Consider the following 17,111-nt stretch of genomic DNA (forward strand, 5'->3'; position numbering starts at 1 on the left):
GAGAATCAGCCAGTATTCTTACACCCATCCATGGAAATGTCAGTCATTATCAAGCCTAGTCATCTCCCACATCACATCTGCTACGACACCAAAATGGATCAACGGTCTTCTGGAACAGAGGTGATATTTTAGAACGGAAATTGCATTCTAGTCTTGGAGATTTCTGTGCTAACATGGAGAACAATTTACCCAAAGTCTGTCCGTCTAGCTTCAGAGGCTTCAGCCTACTATCAAAAACACCTATTCTGCCACCCAAAGCCAGCAGGTAAGTCTGGGGCAAATCCTAACTTCCTATTGACATCAATGTGTGACTTAAGCAGAAGTTAGTATTTGCCCCTAATAACAGACAAAACAAGTGAAGAGCCTGAGTCAACTGCGCTTAAGTGAAAATTATTCTTTATTGATACCCTAACACAAATCAATGGCAGAAACTAGGCAAAATATAATATACTGTATATCAACACAGCCCTATGACATGAGCCGCTAACGGGAACAGGTATGGGTACTTCACACCACTGACTCAAATCACACCCTACTCCTTATATAAACTCAGCAAATAAAGAAACGTCAATTTTTCAGGACCCTGTCTTTCAAAGATAATTCATAAAAACCAAAATAACTAGACAGATCTTCATTGTAAAGAGTTTAAACACTGTGTCCTATGCTTGTTCAATGAACCATAAACAATTAATTAACATGTGCACCTGTGGAACGGCCGTTAAGACACTAACAGCTTACAGACGGTAGGCAATTAAGGTCACAGTTATGAAAACTAAGGACACTAAAGGTGCCTTTCTACTGACTCTGCAAAACACCAAAAGAAAGATGCCCAGGGTCCCTGCTCATCTGTGTGAACATGTCTTAGGCATGCTTCAAGGAGGCATGAGGACTGCAGATGTGGACAGGGCAATAAATTGCAATGTCCGTACTGTGAGACGCCTAAGACAGCGCTACAGGGAGACAGGACAGACAGCTGATCATCCTCGCAGTGGCAGACCATGTGTAACACCTGCACAGTATCGGTACATCCAAACATCACACCTGCGGGACAGGTACAGGATGGCAACAACTGCCCGAGTTACACCAGGAACGCACAATCCCTCCATAAGTCCTCATAGACTGTCCACAATAGGCTGAGAGAGGCTGGACTGAGGGCTTGTAGGCCTTACACCAGACATCACAGGCAACAACGTCACCCATGGGCACAAACCCACCGTCGCTGGATCAGACAGGACTGGCAAAAAGTGCTCTTTACTGATGAGTCGCGGTTTTGTCTCACCAGGGGTGATGGTCAGATTTGCGTTTATCGTCGAAGGAATGAGCGTTACACCGAGGCCTGTACTCTGAAGCGGGATCGATTTGGAGGTGGAGGGTCCGTCATGGTCTGGGGCGGTGTGTCACAGCATCATCGGACTGAGCTTGTTGTCATTGCTGTGCGTTAAAGGGACGACATCCTCCTCCCTCGTGTGGTACCCTTCCTGCAGGCTCATCCTGACATGACCCTCCAGCATAACAATGCCACCAGCCATACTGCTCGTTCTGTGCGCGATTTCCTGCAAGACCAGAATGTCAGTGTTCTGCCATGGCCAGCGAAGAACCCAGATCTGAATCCCATTGAGCACGTCTGGGACCTATTGGATCAGAGGGTGAGGGCAAGGGCCATTCTCCCCAGAAATGTCCAGGAACTTGCAGGTGCCTTGGTGGAAGGAGGAGATGCACTGCAGTACTTAATGCAGCTGCTGGCCACACCAAATACTGACTTACATTTGATTTCCCCCCCCCCCCCCTTTGTTCAGGGACACATTATTCAATTTCTGTTAGTCACATGTCTGTGGAACTTGTTCCGTTTATGTCTCAGTTGTTGAATCTTATGTTCATACAAATATTTACACATGTTAAGTTTCCTGAAAATAAACTCAGTTGACAGTGAGAGGACATTTCCTTTTTTGCTGAGTTAAGTACACCACAGGCGGTGATGCCCTATTTAGGGAAAAGGGTGTGATTTGAGGCTCTATTCAGCCACTGCAGAAGTGCTGGACCAGAAGATAAGGATGTTCGAAAACATGATTGGATAGTCAAACATTATACAGTTAAGTCTGGGTGGATTTAGAGAGCTTGAGAGGGTTGGTCCTGTAGACTTGGGGGGCTGCTCGACTTGTCATGGAGATCAGGAAAGACCCCTTGTGGTGAAACTTAGTATCTACACCAACTATGCACAGAGAAAACAGAGGATTCATTCATCACTGTATTGACTTGACTGAAAATCATGTGAAGATAACTATGAGAAACATATGCTACACCATTTGAAATTATTGCCCTTTTTTTTACTCTTCTCATACATCTGAATGTTGATAAAAGTGACATTGGTGTGGGTTATTTACAAGGTAAAGTATCATTTAGATGACAAAGCCAGAGCAGCCCACCAACATCTGACATTGGAGGCAAAGACATGGATATTGTACATGAGCTTGTGAATTTAAGCCAGACAGGCTCCATTGACATAAAAAATCAATAAATTGTATGTTGAACCCAAATTCATAGCCAAGCTCATTGAATGTATTTTCCAAACGGTTCAAAAATGATTGTATTTTTGTATCTTTACTTTAGAGAGATGCATTAGATCAACACCCTAAGGCAGAATACATATAATTACAATTATACAGAAACTACCTTTAAATATACAAGCACAAAGACACATAAAACATGAGAGGGGGGGGGGGGGGGAGCCCACAAAATTATTCTTAATACAAACCAATAGTATGTTGGGGATCGATGTTCAAAAAGGTCTTGCAAAGTAAACTCTTGGTCTGTAGCTTTCAAAAATTGTGATAAAATGTTTGGGAAAACAACACAAAATGTTTATCTTAAATCTTACAATGCCTTGTCAAAATTGTCTTCAAATGTTTCAAGTAGCAAATCGGAGAGAAACAAACCTTGTCTGAGGTGTGGACGCAAGGTACTGAGCAGATAAGTAGACAGAGGATAGGGTGCCACTTGGGATGCAACCCTATCCTCTAAGTGCACTACTTTTGCCCATAGCCCTATAGGTCCTTGTCAAAAATAGTTCACTACATGGGGAATAGGTGCCATTAAAGGCACAGCCTTGAATACTAAAGAGGTGGCCTTTCCCTTCAGATCAGAAACACTGGGCTTCGTTATGACCATATCGGACACTGACAGGCTACATACTGATTCAGACATAGACAACACAATATTACATAGAAGTAGTAATCAATCACAATAATACAAATGATCTAACAGTAATAATTATACAGTTATATACCGTTGATTCTCCTCTCCAGTCACAGGTTTCTGAATCTTTACAATTTCTTCATATAAGCCATAATAAAAAAGAACAAAACACCATCAATTCATAAGAAAAATAGATTGAAGTTAGTGGAAAAAAAGTGCAAAGAATATTCAGGGGTGGTTTTTTTTAAACTTTGTTTTTGCTTGTCTGTTTCATTTTTAGAAATTGATATAAAAATAAAAAATTGAAATCAAATTAAAAACATAGAACATTGAAACCCACTTCTGTATGGCCAGGCGCTCTGGTCCAGGTGGGGAAGTAGGACCGCTCTCCAGTACCCTTGTGTGTGTATGAGATTTGCATGTGTGTATGTGTTGCTTGTGTGTGTGTTGTGTGTTTAAGGTTTAGCGTAGTGGTTCTCAACTCCGGTCCTCAAGCTCCGGCAGTGTACAGGTTTTTGTTCCAACCAGGTCCTACAAAACAAATAATTTCGTTTTTAAAAACTGAACGTTGGATTTATTCTGTAGTGCACACAATACTTTTTATTCTGCTAAATCTAAGAGATAATAAATAAAGCTAGGTATTCCTTCCCTGTGAGGTGAGCACAACAGAAACAGAGGTACGTTGTCAAGGCAACACACCCAGAGACCCGAGGTTGGAACAAGAACCCGCCAATATGGCCGTGACGGCTAGCACTGTGATCATAAAAGGCAGAATCCAGCTCTGACTCAAACACTCTGACCGGTAAGCACAGACACTAAAAGAGCAGAGTCAGGCCTAGCGCTGATAAGCGAGGGGAGCCAGGAGAAGAGGGCCGGGGTTGAATACCACTGAGCATGTGCGAGAGAGAGAGCATGAGTAGCGATTCATTCTACAGGTAAATGAGTTGCGTATCTGGGTGCTGAGTTAGGGTTTATGGTTGTGGCTCTACTGTGAGGACTGAGAGTCGTTGTTCTTGCTGTCCTGGCTGTTGGGGGTCTTGTTGTTGTTCCAGGGTGAGTTTGCACCCCCCAGGGCAGGGGAGCTGCCGAAACTGTCCTCGTCCTCCAGGCCCCCCCCTCCATTGGCCGTGTCGAACTGGCCATTCTCCAGCCGCGTGATCAGACGCTCATCCTCGTCTCCAAACTCCCCTCCCATCAGAGTGGGCTCGCCCACCATCATCACGTCCTAGAGAGGGACAGCAAGGGCCGGAACATTATCCCCACAACCATGGGGGAGAACCGAGCATGGACGATCCCAAAAGACTTAGAAAATGGGATGGATGGGGCTGGGACTACCGTTGTTACTCGTAATGGTGAGTTTTGGGCTAGATGAGACTTATGGGAAATAAAGTGTTTTATTGATTAATATTTTACATATCCTTTAGTTCCTTGAAGGCCTAAAATTATATGGACATTTTAAAGTAAAGCTTTTTGGGACCTCTGAAAATGAGGATAATTAATGTTTCAGTGACTGTCCATCCATGCTCACCCCACTTACAATCAGACATAACTCTGGGTTTCAGGCACCCAGCCCAAATAATCAACAACATCTACAACAGGCCCAATGCCGGCCTCTGTTCCAGGGATTTGGGTAATATCGCCCTTCCCTGTTGGTCAGCGGTGGGCATCCCTAATCCTTGAGTGCTGCATCATGGGGGTTTTCATTCCACCTCGGGTCTCATTGGCTCACTCAATCAATAGCTGCTCAGCTGCCTGTAAATTCTATGTTTTGATAGGCTCAGGTAGATGCGGCTTTTAAGGTTGTAGGACGATAAAGCAGATTGAGCGGCATGTCTCACCCGCTCCAGGTAGACGCTATCCCTAACCACAATATACGATCAGAATGGCATATCTTCACTCCTAACTTTAATAGTTAGAGGGATGATATTGTATCTGATCCTGGGCCAGCGGTAAGGGGTAATGTCTACCTACTGAATGAGAGTGCGGACCCAGAGGACCAGGTACTGCCCAGCACTGGCTCACGTCAGACAGGGAGTCTTTGGTATAATAAGCATAATATACACTTGCACTATCCCCCAATACCTATAGCCGACTTTCCCCACTCTGATTTTAAGACCAAAAGCCCCATCTCCACCATTCCTCCTCTCAACCCCTATCCAGCATTCCCCTATCCCAAACAACCCTGCCTTGAACTCATATCCTTATCATACCAGCCCCCATCCCCATCTTTCCTGGCCCCACACTCCCATGTTACCTGTCCCAACCCCACCCCGTCACTCTATCCCCACCCCACCTCCAAACACCTATCGTTCCCCGCTTCAAACCCCTATCGTTCCCCGCTCCCCACAAGGTCATGTAGATGGGATGCTTACAGGTACCTGTGTGGAGAGGGGGAAGTTGTTGGCAGGACTCTTCTTCTTGCTGTTGTTGTTGTTTCCTCCTCCAGCGCTCATGTTGCTTCCACCAGACATCTTCCTTTTCCTCCGCTTGTTGGGCGCTTGTCTGGCCGGCTCAGCTGGATATAAAGAGAGGGGAGAGGTGTTACTGAGATCTGCAGTGTGTGTGTGTGTGTCTTGATCAGGTTACTCATCACCCAAGTTTGGTTCACCATATAAAAGTGTGTTGTCTGTATACAGAGAGTGTGATGACTGTGTGTTTACCTGGTGGGGCCACCATGCGTTGCCACTTTTGGAAGAGACAGGTCTTGAGACAGTCTCTGGGACTCAGACTGTAGGTCTTGTGTCTGGACATCAACTCCTGCATCGGCTCCAAGATCACACACAGCTAGAAGAAAGAGAAAGACATTGACAGTCAGACTGCCAATACTTCAGCACCTCTAATAGAATTCCAGCTCGGTAGGAACCCCGGTATGGTCAAATTAAAGTGCGTACAACCTCCTTTTTCATTCTACTTCAAGCACTAACTGGGGGTGACTTACCCTAAGGTAGTTGAGTGTGGAGTTGGACAGACCACATCTTGTGATGTTTTTGGCCAGCTGGTCCAGCATCTGAGGGTCCTGCACCTTGGAAGAGGGGGAGGAGAGCAGGGAAGCAATGACTGAATGGTGGTCAGTAACACCGGCATCAATCAATAACTGTTTCACAATTTTTTAAATTGTGAATGATCATTGAAATGTAAATTAATTGTTTTGGATTGTAATGTGATTTGTGGATTCAAATAAAGTATTTAAAGTGTGACTCACGTGCATAGCTAGTATGCTACGAGGCAGGACCTCTCTGTGTTGTCTGATGCTAAAGTGCCATGTCTTGATCCTCATCATGTCGTCAAACATGAACTCCAGGTATAAACGACCCTCCACACACACCTAGAGGGGACAGAAGTTAAAGGTCAAACACAAAGGATGAGAGAGGAAAAAATAAAGCATTGTTTGTGTGTGTGGGGGGGGGGCTGAAATTAGTGTTTGGATTTGTTGGGTTGTGGAACTGTCGATGGGACATTTGAGGATTTGGAAATGCAGAACACAATGTATATTTGCAATTGAGAGTTAAATGTGTGCTTGCAAATGGAGAATGAAATGTGTACAAAGGTCTGTATGTTCAAATGGACGAGAAAGTGTATTTTACGTACCTGTGTGAACATGGGCTTGCCGTTCTGTGTAACCATGGTGCACTGGTCACAGTCTAGAGACACAAAGTTACTGTGGAATGACTCTTTAGGGTGTTTCAATGTGTAGAACAGCTCAGTGGCGCCCCCTTCAAAGATACTTCGGAAGTACCGTGGGATCAATGTCCGGCCGATAGCTAAGGAGAAGAATAATTTAATGACATTCCTTTGTATAAAATACTACAGACAAGTATTAGGGATAAGTGAAGAGTGAAAAAAAAAAAGTTTTGTACTAACATAAGTATTTTTGCATAGATAAAATATCAAAGTTGATAATAAAGTCAAATATTTAGAACTCGGAATTTCATTTTGAGAAAAAAGTAAACATTGAGAATAAAGTGGCAGTTATATTTCAAGATTAAAGAGGGGATTTGGTTAATTGCATGCCTCCCTGTTGCTGTGCACCGTTGAAATGCCTGAGTTAGATGACCTGGTGAAACCAATGATTTATATACACACACAACATGACTCACAGGGGGTGTTGAAGCAACCATGCCTCCATCTTGGAACTCACCCACCATTGGGGAAAAAAATTACAATTTGGAACCTATAGAAATATATTTAATACATGTTAGTTATATTATGTAAGCTAAACATAAAAGCATTACAATTTTCCTTACGGTGTCTTTTTTTATTACTAATGTTACTGTCCCCACTTTTTTTTAAATACATGTAATTTTGTCCTTGAAACATTTAATTGAAACACTGTAGAAACCCATTCATTCCTATGGAAGACTGATCCTACTGGGGAGGGCCAGTATGGCCGACAGGTGGCTTCAAAGCCTCTCAATAATAGCCAACACATAGCATCAGCAATCCAGGGTTTATATATATCATTTGGTGAAATTATCATTTGGAATTGGCTTTAGAAACGAGGATATCCTTACTCTTTTAGCACATAATATTATTATAAGTATTAGGACCTTGTGGCGCAGATTGGGTCTTTCAGAAGGAGGAACCAAACCGACTTGGATGAGAGAGCCTATTGCAAAGTGAAATCAACAATATTATACAGAATACATTACCAAAAGTATGTGGACACCTGCTCGTCAAACATCTCATTTCAAAATCATGGGCATTAATATGGAGTTAGTCCCCACTTTGCTGGGAAGGCTTTCCACTAGATGTAGGAACATTTCTGTGGGGACTTGCTTCCATTCAGCCACAAACAGTGAGGTTTGGGCACTGATGTTGGGTGGTTAGGCCTGGCTCGCAGTTGGTGTTCCAATTCATCCCAAAGGTATTCAATGGGGTTGAGGTCAGGGCTCTGTGCAGGCCAGTCAAGTTCTTCCACACCAATCTCGACAAACATTTTCTTTACGGACCTCGTTTTGTGCACGGGGGCATTGTCATGCTGAAACAGGAATGGGCCTTCCCCAAACTGTTACAACAAAGTTGCACAGAATCTTCTAGAATACCATTGTTTGCTGTTGTGTTAAAACTTCCCTTCACTGGAACTAGGGGGCCTAGCTCATACCATGAAATACAGCCACACACCATTATTCCTCTTCCACCCAACTTTACAGTTGACATTATGCACTCGTGCAGGTAGCTTTCTCCTGGCATCCGCAAAACCCAGATTTGTCTGTCGGACTGCCAGATGGTGAAGCGTGATTCATCACTCCAGTGAACATGTTTCCACTGCTCCAGAGTCCAATGGCGGCGAGCTTTACACCACTCCAGCCGACACTTGGTATGGTGATCTTAGGCTTGTGTGTCGCTGCTCGGCCATGGAAACCCATTTCATTAAGCTCCCAACGAACAGTTCTTGTGCAGACGTTGCTTCCAGAGGCAGTTTGTAGTGTGTTGCAACTGAGGACATACGATTTTTACGCACTATGTGCTTCAGCAATCCAGTTCGGTTAGATTGTGTGGCTTACCACTTCGCGGCTGAGCTGTTGTTGCGCCTACACATTTCCACTGCACAATAACAGCACTTACAGTTTGACTGACTGACTTGTTGGCACGGTGGCATCCTATGACGGTGCCACGTTGAAAGTCACTGAGCTCTTCAGTTAGGCCATTCTACTGCCAATGTTTGTCTATGGAGATTACATGGCTGTGTGCTCAATTTTATACACCTGTCGGCAACAAGTGTGGCTGAAATAGACAAATCCACTCATTTGAAGGGGTGTCCACATACTTTTATATATACAGTGTATTAGGAATTTCATCATTCCTCCTCCTCAGACCTCACCCCTCCCCTAGTCAAGTATCAGCCCTGCACTAGTTAAGCATCACCCCACCATCTCAATCCTCACCCCTGCATTGGTCAGGTATAAGTTCTCAGTTCTCACCCTTGCATTACACCACATTCTTTTAAAACTACAATGACCATGACTATTGGCCGAAATACATGTACATTTAAACAGCCAGGTGATATATTTATTACAAAAGGTACTAGCAAGAATAGCTTGGGGAAATTATGTTTACATACACAAACTAGAGTCCTTCACTTGCTAGCTAGCTATGAACTTATTTACAGGATAGCTAGCCACAAAAGCTAAATTGGGTAGGTCTAGTTACATAGCAGGATCAATTAGTAATACCCAATTCATTTGCTTACATTTAGGAAATATGTTTGAAATGGGCATGAAATTCTTTAATTGATTAAACCAACCCATGTTATTTAGCTGTATTAAGCTATGGTGGTGTACCAGAATTCTAAGATTGTAATAGGTTGTGTTTACATAGTCCCTCACGGAATTACGTTTCAGTGGCCACGCCCTCTACTGGGGTAGGGGTGTAAAGATCCCTCAATCTGCCGTTGGCGCACATACAAATTAGCCTCAAGGTTGCCTTGTTAAATCTTCTTAATTCTCTTCAATTAAATACCATGACTGTTTTCTCATTAGCTGGGAATGTTTGAAATGTCCAATATAACATACATCGGTGATACTGTTTTTATTTATTTTTTTATTTTACCTTTATTTTACTAGGCAAGTCAGTTAAGAACACCTCTTGGGGCCACTAATTCCCATTTGGGGGGGCCACTAATTCCCATTTGGGAACCCCCCCCACCCCCCCTGACCTGTAATGTGGCGCAGGGAACGCAAGAAATAATCCTAAAAATATTTAACCTCCACAGGTTAGCAAGAAAAATGGCTCAAATGAAAGATAAACAAGTTGTTTATCTACCCAGCAAGTCAGATTTCTAAAATGTTTTACGGCGAAAACATAGCACATATTTATGTCCAACCACCACTGCAGACATACCTCATTAGCATAGCCAAGTAGGAAAAAATATGCAATCAACAAACGCAGGATTAAAAGAAAAATAATTTCACTAACCTTTTGAAATCTTCATCAGATGACAGTAATATAACATGTTACACAGTACATTCATTTTTTTTTCAATAATCTGCAATATATATCCATAAATCTCTGTTTACAATTATGGATCGTTCAAAAAATGCTACTGCAATGTCAGGAGAAATGAAATAGCTCCGGCAGATAACGTCAGCTAACAAGGAATACACATCATAAACTTTGACTAAATATGCATGTTTTACATATGTATGGCAAGATAAACTTCTTCTAAATGCAATCGCTGTGTTACATTTATTTTTAACGTTCCATTTTGCGTTCACTAGGCTATAATAGGGAGTCGGCGCTCCCATTTAGCATAATGACTCCTCTATCTTGGAGTCGACAGAAACCCAAAATTAACACATAAATATTCCCTTACCGTTGCTGTTCTTCCATCAGAAGACCTGGAAGGGTTAATACTCACCAAGTTAGCGTTCAGTTTTCAAGTCTGTGTCTTTCGGTTCTCAAACTAGCCACATTTCGGTCGAAATGTATGCAAATTTATAGTGGATGCGCACCAAAACGTCGAAAGTATACATTATATGTCGAGTAAACTTGTCAAACTATGTTCATAATTAAGCCTTAACATGTTATAAAGGTCTACAGCAATCGTGAGGGCGAACAGACACACACACGTTGTTCAATCCATCCTGAGGAAAAGAGAGAAAAACTTCACAGCGCGCATTGGGTAAACTTTTTTTTTGCGTGACCGAGACCTTTCGGCACGCTGAACGTCTCGTGAGCGCGCGATTCTCACAGTTACACGCCTCATCGAAAGCAGGCTTCGCGCTGAAGACTTAGAAACTGTTCCCATGGTTATAACTGCTTGGTAAGTGCGTATACGATGTGACGTCAAAGTGGTGGCAACTTTTTCCATTACAAGAGAGACTTTGGGAGAATGCATGCCCTGACACTTCTGCTTTACATAGAGACAAAATTTAAACGGTTTTAGAAGCTTTAGAGTGTTTCCTATTCGATAATAGTTTTTATATGCATATATTAGCAACTTTTGACAAAAATGTATCATGTTTTATATGGGTACCGAATTCCTCCAGAAGGCTCAGTAATCAGGGCTAGCCCTAACAGGTTTTAAGAACAAATTCTTATTTTCAATGACGGCCTAGGAACAGTGGGTTAACTGCCTGTTCAGGGGCAGAACGACAGATTTGTACCTTGTCAGCTCGGGGATTTGAACTTGCAACCTTTCGGTTACTAGTCCAACGCTCTAACCACTAGGCTACCCAGACTGGTAGAATAGCTTGCATAGCTAAACATCACTAGCATTCACTGGTTGAAGTAACTTAAGAGTAATGGGAGTTGGTGACTATGACATGAATATATATATATAATTCACAACATTTGGACGGCAGTTATAATACAAAATAATTTAAACTGTCTTATTGCTTGAATTCAGGCTTGACTGAATGGTGAAAGATTGCTTCCGTACCACATTTCAATTTTCCCATGTGGACCAATGCAGCCAGTGGAGTGCCTACAACATCCATAGCTAGTAACTTTGTAATGGAAATCAATTTAATCATAGCAAATTATGGTATTTCTTAATTGCCAGCTACATTTTCCAAATATTATACCTCCATGTGTTGTCAGCTCTTGGTATATTTTTTTGGCCAATGTAAAAGCTCATTGTGAACAAATGAGTGCAAGGGAGAGAAGGAGAAGTGAGGCTTGACTAATGCAGGGGTGAGGAAGAGTGACACTTGACTAGTGCAGGGTTGATACTTGACATGGCGAGGGGTGAAGAATGAGAGTTCCTGATATGTATTCCCATACACTTGTGTACCAGCTAATCCCAGCAGTCTCATGTCAGTGTGATTATGGCTGAGAAGAATATCCTGCTGTAGCCTATTAAATAAATACTTTATTCTGGAGACGGTGACTTAATTCTCCAAATATTGCGACTTTATTCATGAATTTGTATTTTGACTTTATTCCAAATATGATTTTTTAAATATTCTCCACACACAATAGCCTCACCAATCACCATTCATATTTTTTTTCTCTTCACTTGGCCCTAATATTCTTGTGTAAAATAAAGACTGTAACCATAATGTGTAACAGGGTGAAATCTATACGATCCCATTTTAAAGCCTCCCTGAAAGTCTAAGTGTCTTACTGTATCGTTTGGGCCCGTCCTCCAGACAAAAGGTGATGGTCAGCATGGCATCATCTTCAAAGAACTCTGTGGTGAAGGCATCCCACCAGAGATTGTCACAGTCCTACAACACACAATAAATTAATAAATCTGCCATCACAAGTTGTCAGAGACTTACAAGAGCACAGTAAGACTGACAACCGGAATAATTGAGTTTGTGTGTGTGTGTGTGTTGGGCTTTCACCTCTGTCCAGTTCTGTAGCCGCTTGTTGAGCTCAAATATCCTGTAGTCTGTCTGGTTGCCGTATGGTGTAGGTCTCCTGCAACAGGACAGAGCAGGGTCAGTACACAACTTTATTTTCCGGTTGAAAGTTTTTCTCCAACACTTTTTGGAGGCCTGAGGGTTGAATCTGTGATGTATGCTCAGTCGGTGTACTCACCCCATGCCAGGCTCTAGGTATGACGGGGGGTACATTGGTGTTGGCCTGTAGACAGACAGGCGAGAGTGAAAATGTATTATAATAATGATATAGGTACTAATAGTACCAACCTACAGTACTAACAGTATGAGCTAAGTGGAAGTTGTGTGTGTCCTACCCCACGTCTCTGTCCAGCATGGTGCCGGGGTGGAAGGGGGGGAAGGCACTGCCGTTAGGGCCGGGCTCCTTGGGGGAGTACAGCTTGAACGACTTAGATGAACAGCCTGGGGAGAGAGAGAGAGAGGAAAAAGGAGATTGTGTACAGAGCACCAAATCGCTCAGCAACAACAAAATCGACCAATGAATTGTAGCCTCGCACCAACACGCCCCACGATTGAGCCATAAGACTGCTAAATAGTTACATTGCATTGACCCTATCTTGCACTGAATATGCACACTCAAGCATAAAAACACACACAATATATATATATATATATATATATATATATATATATATATATATATATATATATATATATATATATATATATACACACACACACACACACACACACACATATACGCTGCTCAAAAAAATAAAGGGAATACTTAAACAACACAATGTAACTCCAAGTCAATCACACTTCTGTGAAATCAAACTGTCCACTTAGGAAGCAACACTGATTGACAATAAATTTCACATGCTGTTGTGCAAATGGAATAGACAACAGGTGGAAATTATAGGCAATTAGCAAGACACCCCCAATAAAGGAGTGGTTCTGCAGGTGGCGACCACAGACCACTTCTCAGTTCCTATGCTTCCTGGCTGATGTTTTGGTCACTTTTGAATGCTGGCGGTGCTTTCACTCTAGTGGTAGCATGAGACGGAGTCTACAACCCACACAAGTGGCTCAGGTAGTGCAGCTCATCCAGGATGGGACATCAATGCGAGCTGTGGCAAGAAGGTTTGCTGTGTCTGTCAGCGTAGTGTCCAGAGCATGGAGGCGCTACCAGGAGACAGGCCAGTACATCAGGAGACGTGAAGGAGGCCGTAGGAGGGCAACAACCCAGCAGCAGGACCGCTACCTCCGCCTTTGTGCAAGGAGGAGGAGGAGCACTGCCAGAGCCCTGCAAAATCACCTCCAACAGGCTACAAATGTGCATGTGTCTGCTCAAACGGTCAGAAACAGATTCCATGAGGGTGGTATGAGGGCCCGACGTCCACAGGTGGGGGTTGTGCTTACAGCCCAACACCGTGCAGGACGTTTGGCATTTGCCAGAGAACACCAAGATTGGCAAATTCGCCACTGGCGCCCTGTGCTCTTCACAGATGAAAGCAGGTTCACACTGAGCGCGTGACAGACGTGACAGAGTCTGGAAACGCCGTGGAGAACGTTCTGCTGCCTGCAACATCCTCCAGCATGACCGGTTTGGCGGTGGGTCAGTCATGGTGTGGGGTGGCATTTCTTTGGGGGGCCGCACAGCCCTCCATGTGCTCTTCCTAATGCAAGACAATGCTAGACCTCAGTGTGGGGCACCCAAGTGTGTCAGCAGTTCCTGCAAGAGGAAGGCATTGATGCTATGGACTGGCCCACCCGTTCCCCAGACCTGAATCCAATTGAGCACATCTGGGACATCATGTCTCGCTCCATCCACCAACGCCACGTTGCACCACAGACTGTCCAGGAGTTGGCGGATGCTTTAGTCCAAGTCTGGGAGGAGATCCCTCAGGAGACCATCCGCCACCTCATCAGGAGCATGCCCAGGCGTTGTAGGGAGGTCATACAGGCACGTGGAGGCCACACACACTACTGAGCCTCATTTTGACTTGTTTTAAGGACATTACATCAAAGTTGGATCAGCCTGTATTGTGGTTTTCCACTTTAATTTTGAGTGTGACTCCAAATCCAGACCTCCATGGGTTGATAAATTTGATTTCCATTGATAATTTGTGTGATTTTGTTGTCAGCACATTCAACTATGCAAAGAAAAAAGTATTTTATAAGAATATTTCATTCATTCAGATCTAGGATGTGTTATTTTAGTGTTCCCTTTATTGTTTTGAGCAGTGTATATACACACGTTCATGAGTTCGGGGTCACTTAGAAATGTCCTTGTTCTTGAAAGAAAAGCACATTTTTTTGTCCACTAAATTAACATCAAATGGATCAGAATACAGTGTAGACATTGTTAATGTTGTAAATGACCATTATTTTTTTAATGGATTATCTACATCGGCGTCATCGGCGTACAGAGGCCCATTATCAGCAACCATAATTTTTGTGTTCCAATGGCACGTTGTGTTAGCTAATCCAAGTTCATAATTTTAAAAGGCTAATTGATCATTAGAAAACCATTTTGCAATTGAGCAAGAGGAAAAGTAATGACAACCATTTTGCAATTGAGCAAGAGGACAAGTACTAGTGTCTCGTAAGAGAAACAGACACCGCACAAGTCCTTAACTGGCAGCTTCAATAAATGGCACCCACAAAACACCAGTCTCAACATCAAGATGCTGGCCTTCTAGGCAGAGTTGCAACGAAAAAGCCATATCTCAGACTGGCCAATAAAAAGAAAAGATGGCAGACACTGGACAGAGGAACTCTGCCTAGAAGGCCAGCATCCCGGAGTCGCCTCTTCACTGTTGACATTGAGACTGGTGTTTTGCAGGTACTGTTTAATGAAGCTGCCAGTTGAGGACTTGTGAAGTGTCTGTTTCTCAAACTAGATACAGTAATGTACTTGTCCTCTTGCTCAGTTGTGCACAGGGCCCTCCCTCTTTCTACGTCTGCTAAATGACTTAAATGTAAATGTATTCTGGTTAGAGCCAGTTTGCACTGTTCTGTTAAGGGAGTAGTACACAGCGTTGAACAAGATCTTCAGGTTCTTGGCAATTTCTCGCATGGAATTACTTTCATTTCTCAGAACAAGAATAGACTAATGAGTTTCAGAAGAAAGTTGTTTGTTTTTGGCCATTTTGAGCCTGTAATCTAACCCACAAATGCTGATGCTCCAGATACTCAACTAGTCAAAAGAAGGCCAGTTGTATTGAATCTTTAAATCAGCACCACACCAGCTTTCAGCTGTGCTAACATAATTGAAAAAGGGGTTTCTAATGATCAATTCACCTTTTAAAATTATAAACTGGGATTAGCTAACAAAACGTGCCATTGGAACACAGGACTGATGGTTGCTGATAATGGGCCTTTGTAAACCTATGTAGATATTCCATTACTATTTTAATTATCTGCCGTTTCCAGCTACAATAGTCATTTACAACTTGTCTACACTTTATTTCTGATCAATTTGATGTTATTTTAATTGGCAAAAATGTGCTTCTCTTGCAAAAACAAGGAAATTTCGAAGTGACCCCAAACTTTTGACCGGTAGTAATATATATACACACACATATACAGTCGTGGCCAAAAGTTGAGAATGACGCAAATATTATTTTCCACAAAGTTTGCTGCTTCAGTGTCTTTAGATATTTTTGTCAGACGTTACTATGGAATACTGAAGTATAATTACAAGCATTTCATAAGTGTCAAAGACTTTTATTGACAAATACATGAAGTTAATGCAAAGAGTCAATATTTGCAGTGTTGACCCTTCTTTTTCAAGACCTTTGCAATCCGCCCTGGCATGCTGTCAATTCACTTCTGGGCCACATCCTGACTGATGGCAGCCCATTCTTGCATAATCAATGTCTGGAGTTTGTCAGAATTTGTGGGTTTGTGTTTGTCCACCCGCCTCTTGAGGATTGACCACAAGTTCTCAATGGGATTAAGGTCTGGGGAGTTTCCTGACCATGGACCCAAAATATCGATGTTTTGTTCCCCGAGCTACTTAGTCATCACTTTGCCTTATGGCAAGGAGCTCTATCATGCTGGAAAAGGCATTGTTCGTCACCAAACTGTTCCTGGATGGTTGGGAGAAGTTGCTCTCAGAGGATGTGTTGGTACCATTCTTTATTCATGGCTCTGATCTTAGGCAAAATTGTGAGTGAGCCCACTCCCTTGGCTGAGAAGCAACCCCACACATGAATGGTCTCAGGATGCGTTACTGTTGGCATGACACAGGACCGATGGTATCGCTCTCCTCGTCTTCTCCGGACAAGCTTTTTCAAGCTTTCCCCCGGTCCTCAGGAGTCCAATCCCTGTACCTTTTGCAGAATATCAGTCTGTCCCTGATGTTTTTCCTGAAGAGAAGTGGCTTCTTTGCTGCCCTTCTTGACACCAGGCCATCCTCCAAAAGTCTTCGCCTCACTGTGCGTGCAGATGCACTCACACCTGCCTGCTGCCACTCCTGAGCAAGCTCTGTACTGGTGGTGCCCCGATTCTGCAGCTGTATCAACTTTAGGAGACGGTCCTGGCGCTTGATGGATTTTCTTGGGTGCCCTGAAGCCTTCTTAACAACAATTGAACCGCTCTCCTTGAAGTTCTTGATGATCCGAT

The 17,111-nt window shown here is 43.1% G+C and overlaps 1 protein-coding gene across 6 annotated transcripts in view; it reads right to left on the bottom strand.

Annotated features, from left to right (window-relative positions):
• Positions 1-379: 379 nt before the first annotated feature.
• The window catches only part of ldb1a (LIM domain binding 1a), a 31,578-nt gene continuing 14,846 nt past the window's right edge, over positions 380-17,111 (bottom strand). For 2 of the 6 annotated variants that reach the window (XM_029640994.2, XM_029640997.2), the window contains exons 2-11: positions 12,836-12,941; positions 12,679-12,723; positions 12,483-12,558; positions 12,260-12,362; positions 6,781-6,953; positions 6,395-6,517; positions 6,131-6,214; positions 5,853-5,976; positions 5,565-5,707; positions 380-4,417 (exon numbers count right to left, since the gene is read on the bottom strand). In XM_029640994.2, coding sequence (XP_029496854.1) covers positions 4,178-4,417; positions 5,565-5,707; positions 5,853-5,976; positions 6,131-6,214; positions 6,395-6,517; positions 6,781-6,953; positions 12,260-12,362; positions 12,483-12,558; positions 12,679-12,723; positions 12,836-12,941 — 1,217 coding nt within the window. In that variant the 3' untranslated portion in view covers positions 380-4,177. The remainder of the gene's footprint in view (positions 4,418-5,564; positions 5,708-5,852; positions 5,977-6,130; positions 6,215-6,394; positions 6,518-6,780; positions 6,954-12,259; positions 12,363-12,482; positions 12,559-12,678; positions 12,724-12,835; positions 12,942-17,111) is intronic. The other 4 variants (XM_029640996.2, XM_029640995.2, XM_029640999.2 and 1 more) reach the window with 4 other exon arrangements.

The sequence above is a fragment of the Oncorhynchus nerka genome, linkage group LG28 (assembly GCF_034236695.1).
Source record: "Oncorhynchus nerka isolate Pitt River linkage group LG28, Oner_Uvic_2.0, whole genome shotgun sequence".
Taxonomy (NCBI): Eukaryota; Metazoa; Chordata; class Actinopteri; order Salmoniformes; family Salmonidae; genus Oncorhynchus; species Oncorhynchus nerka.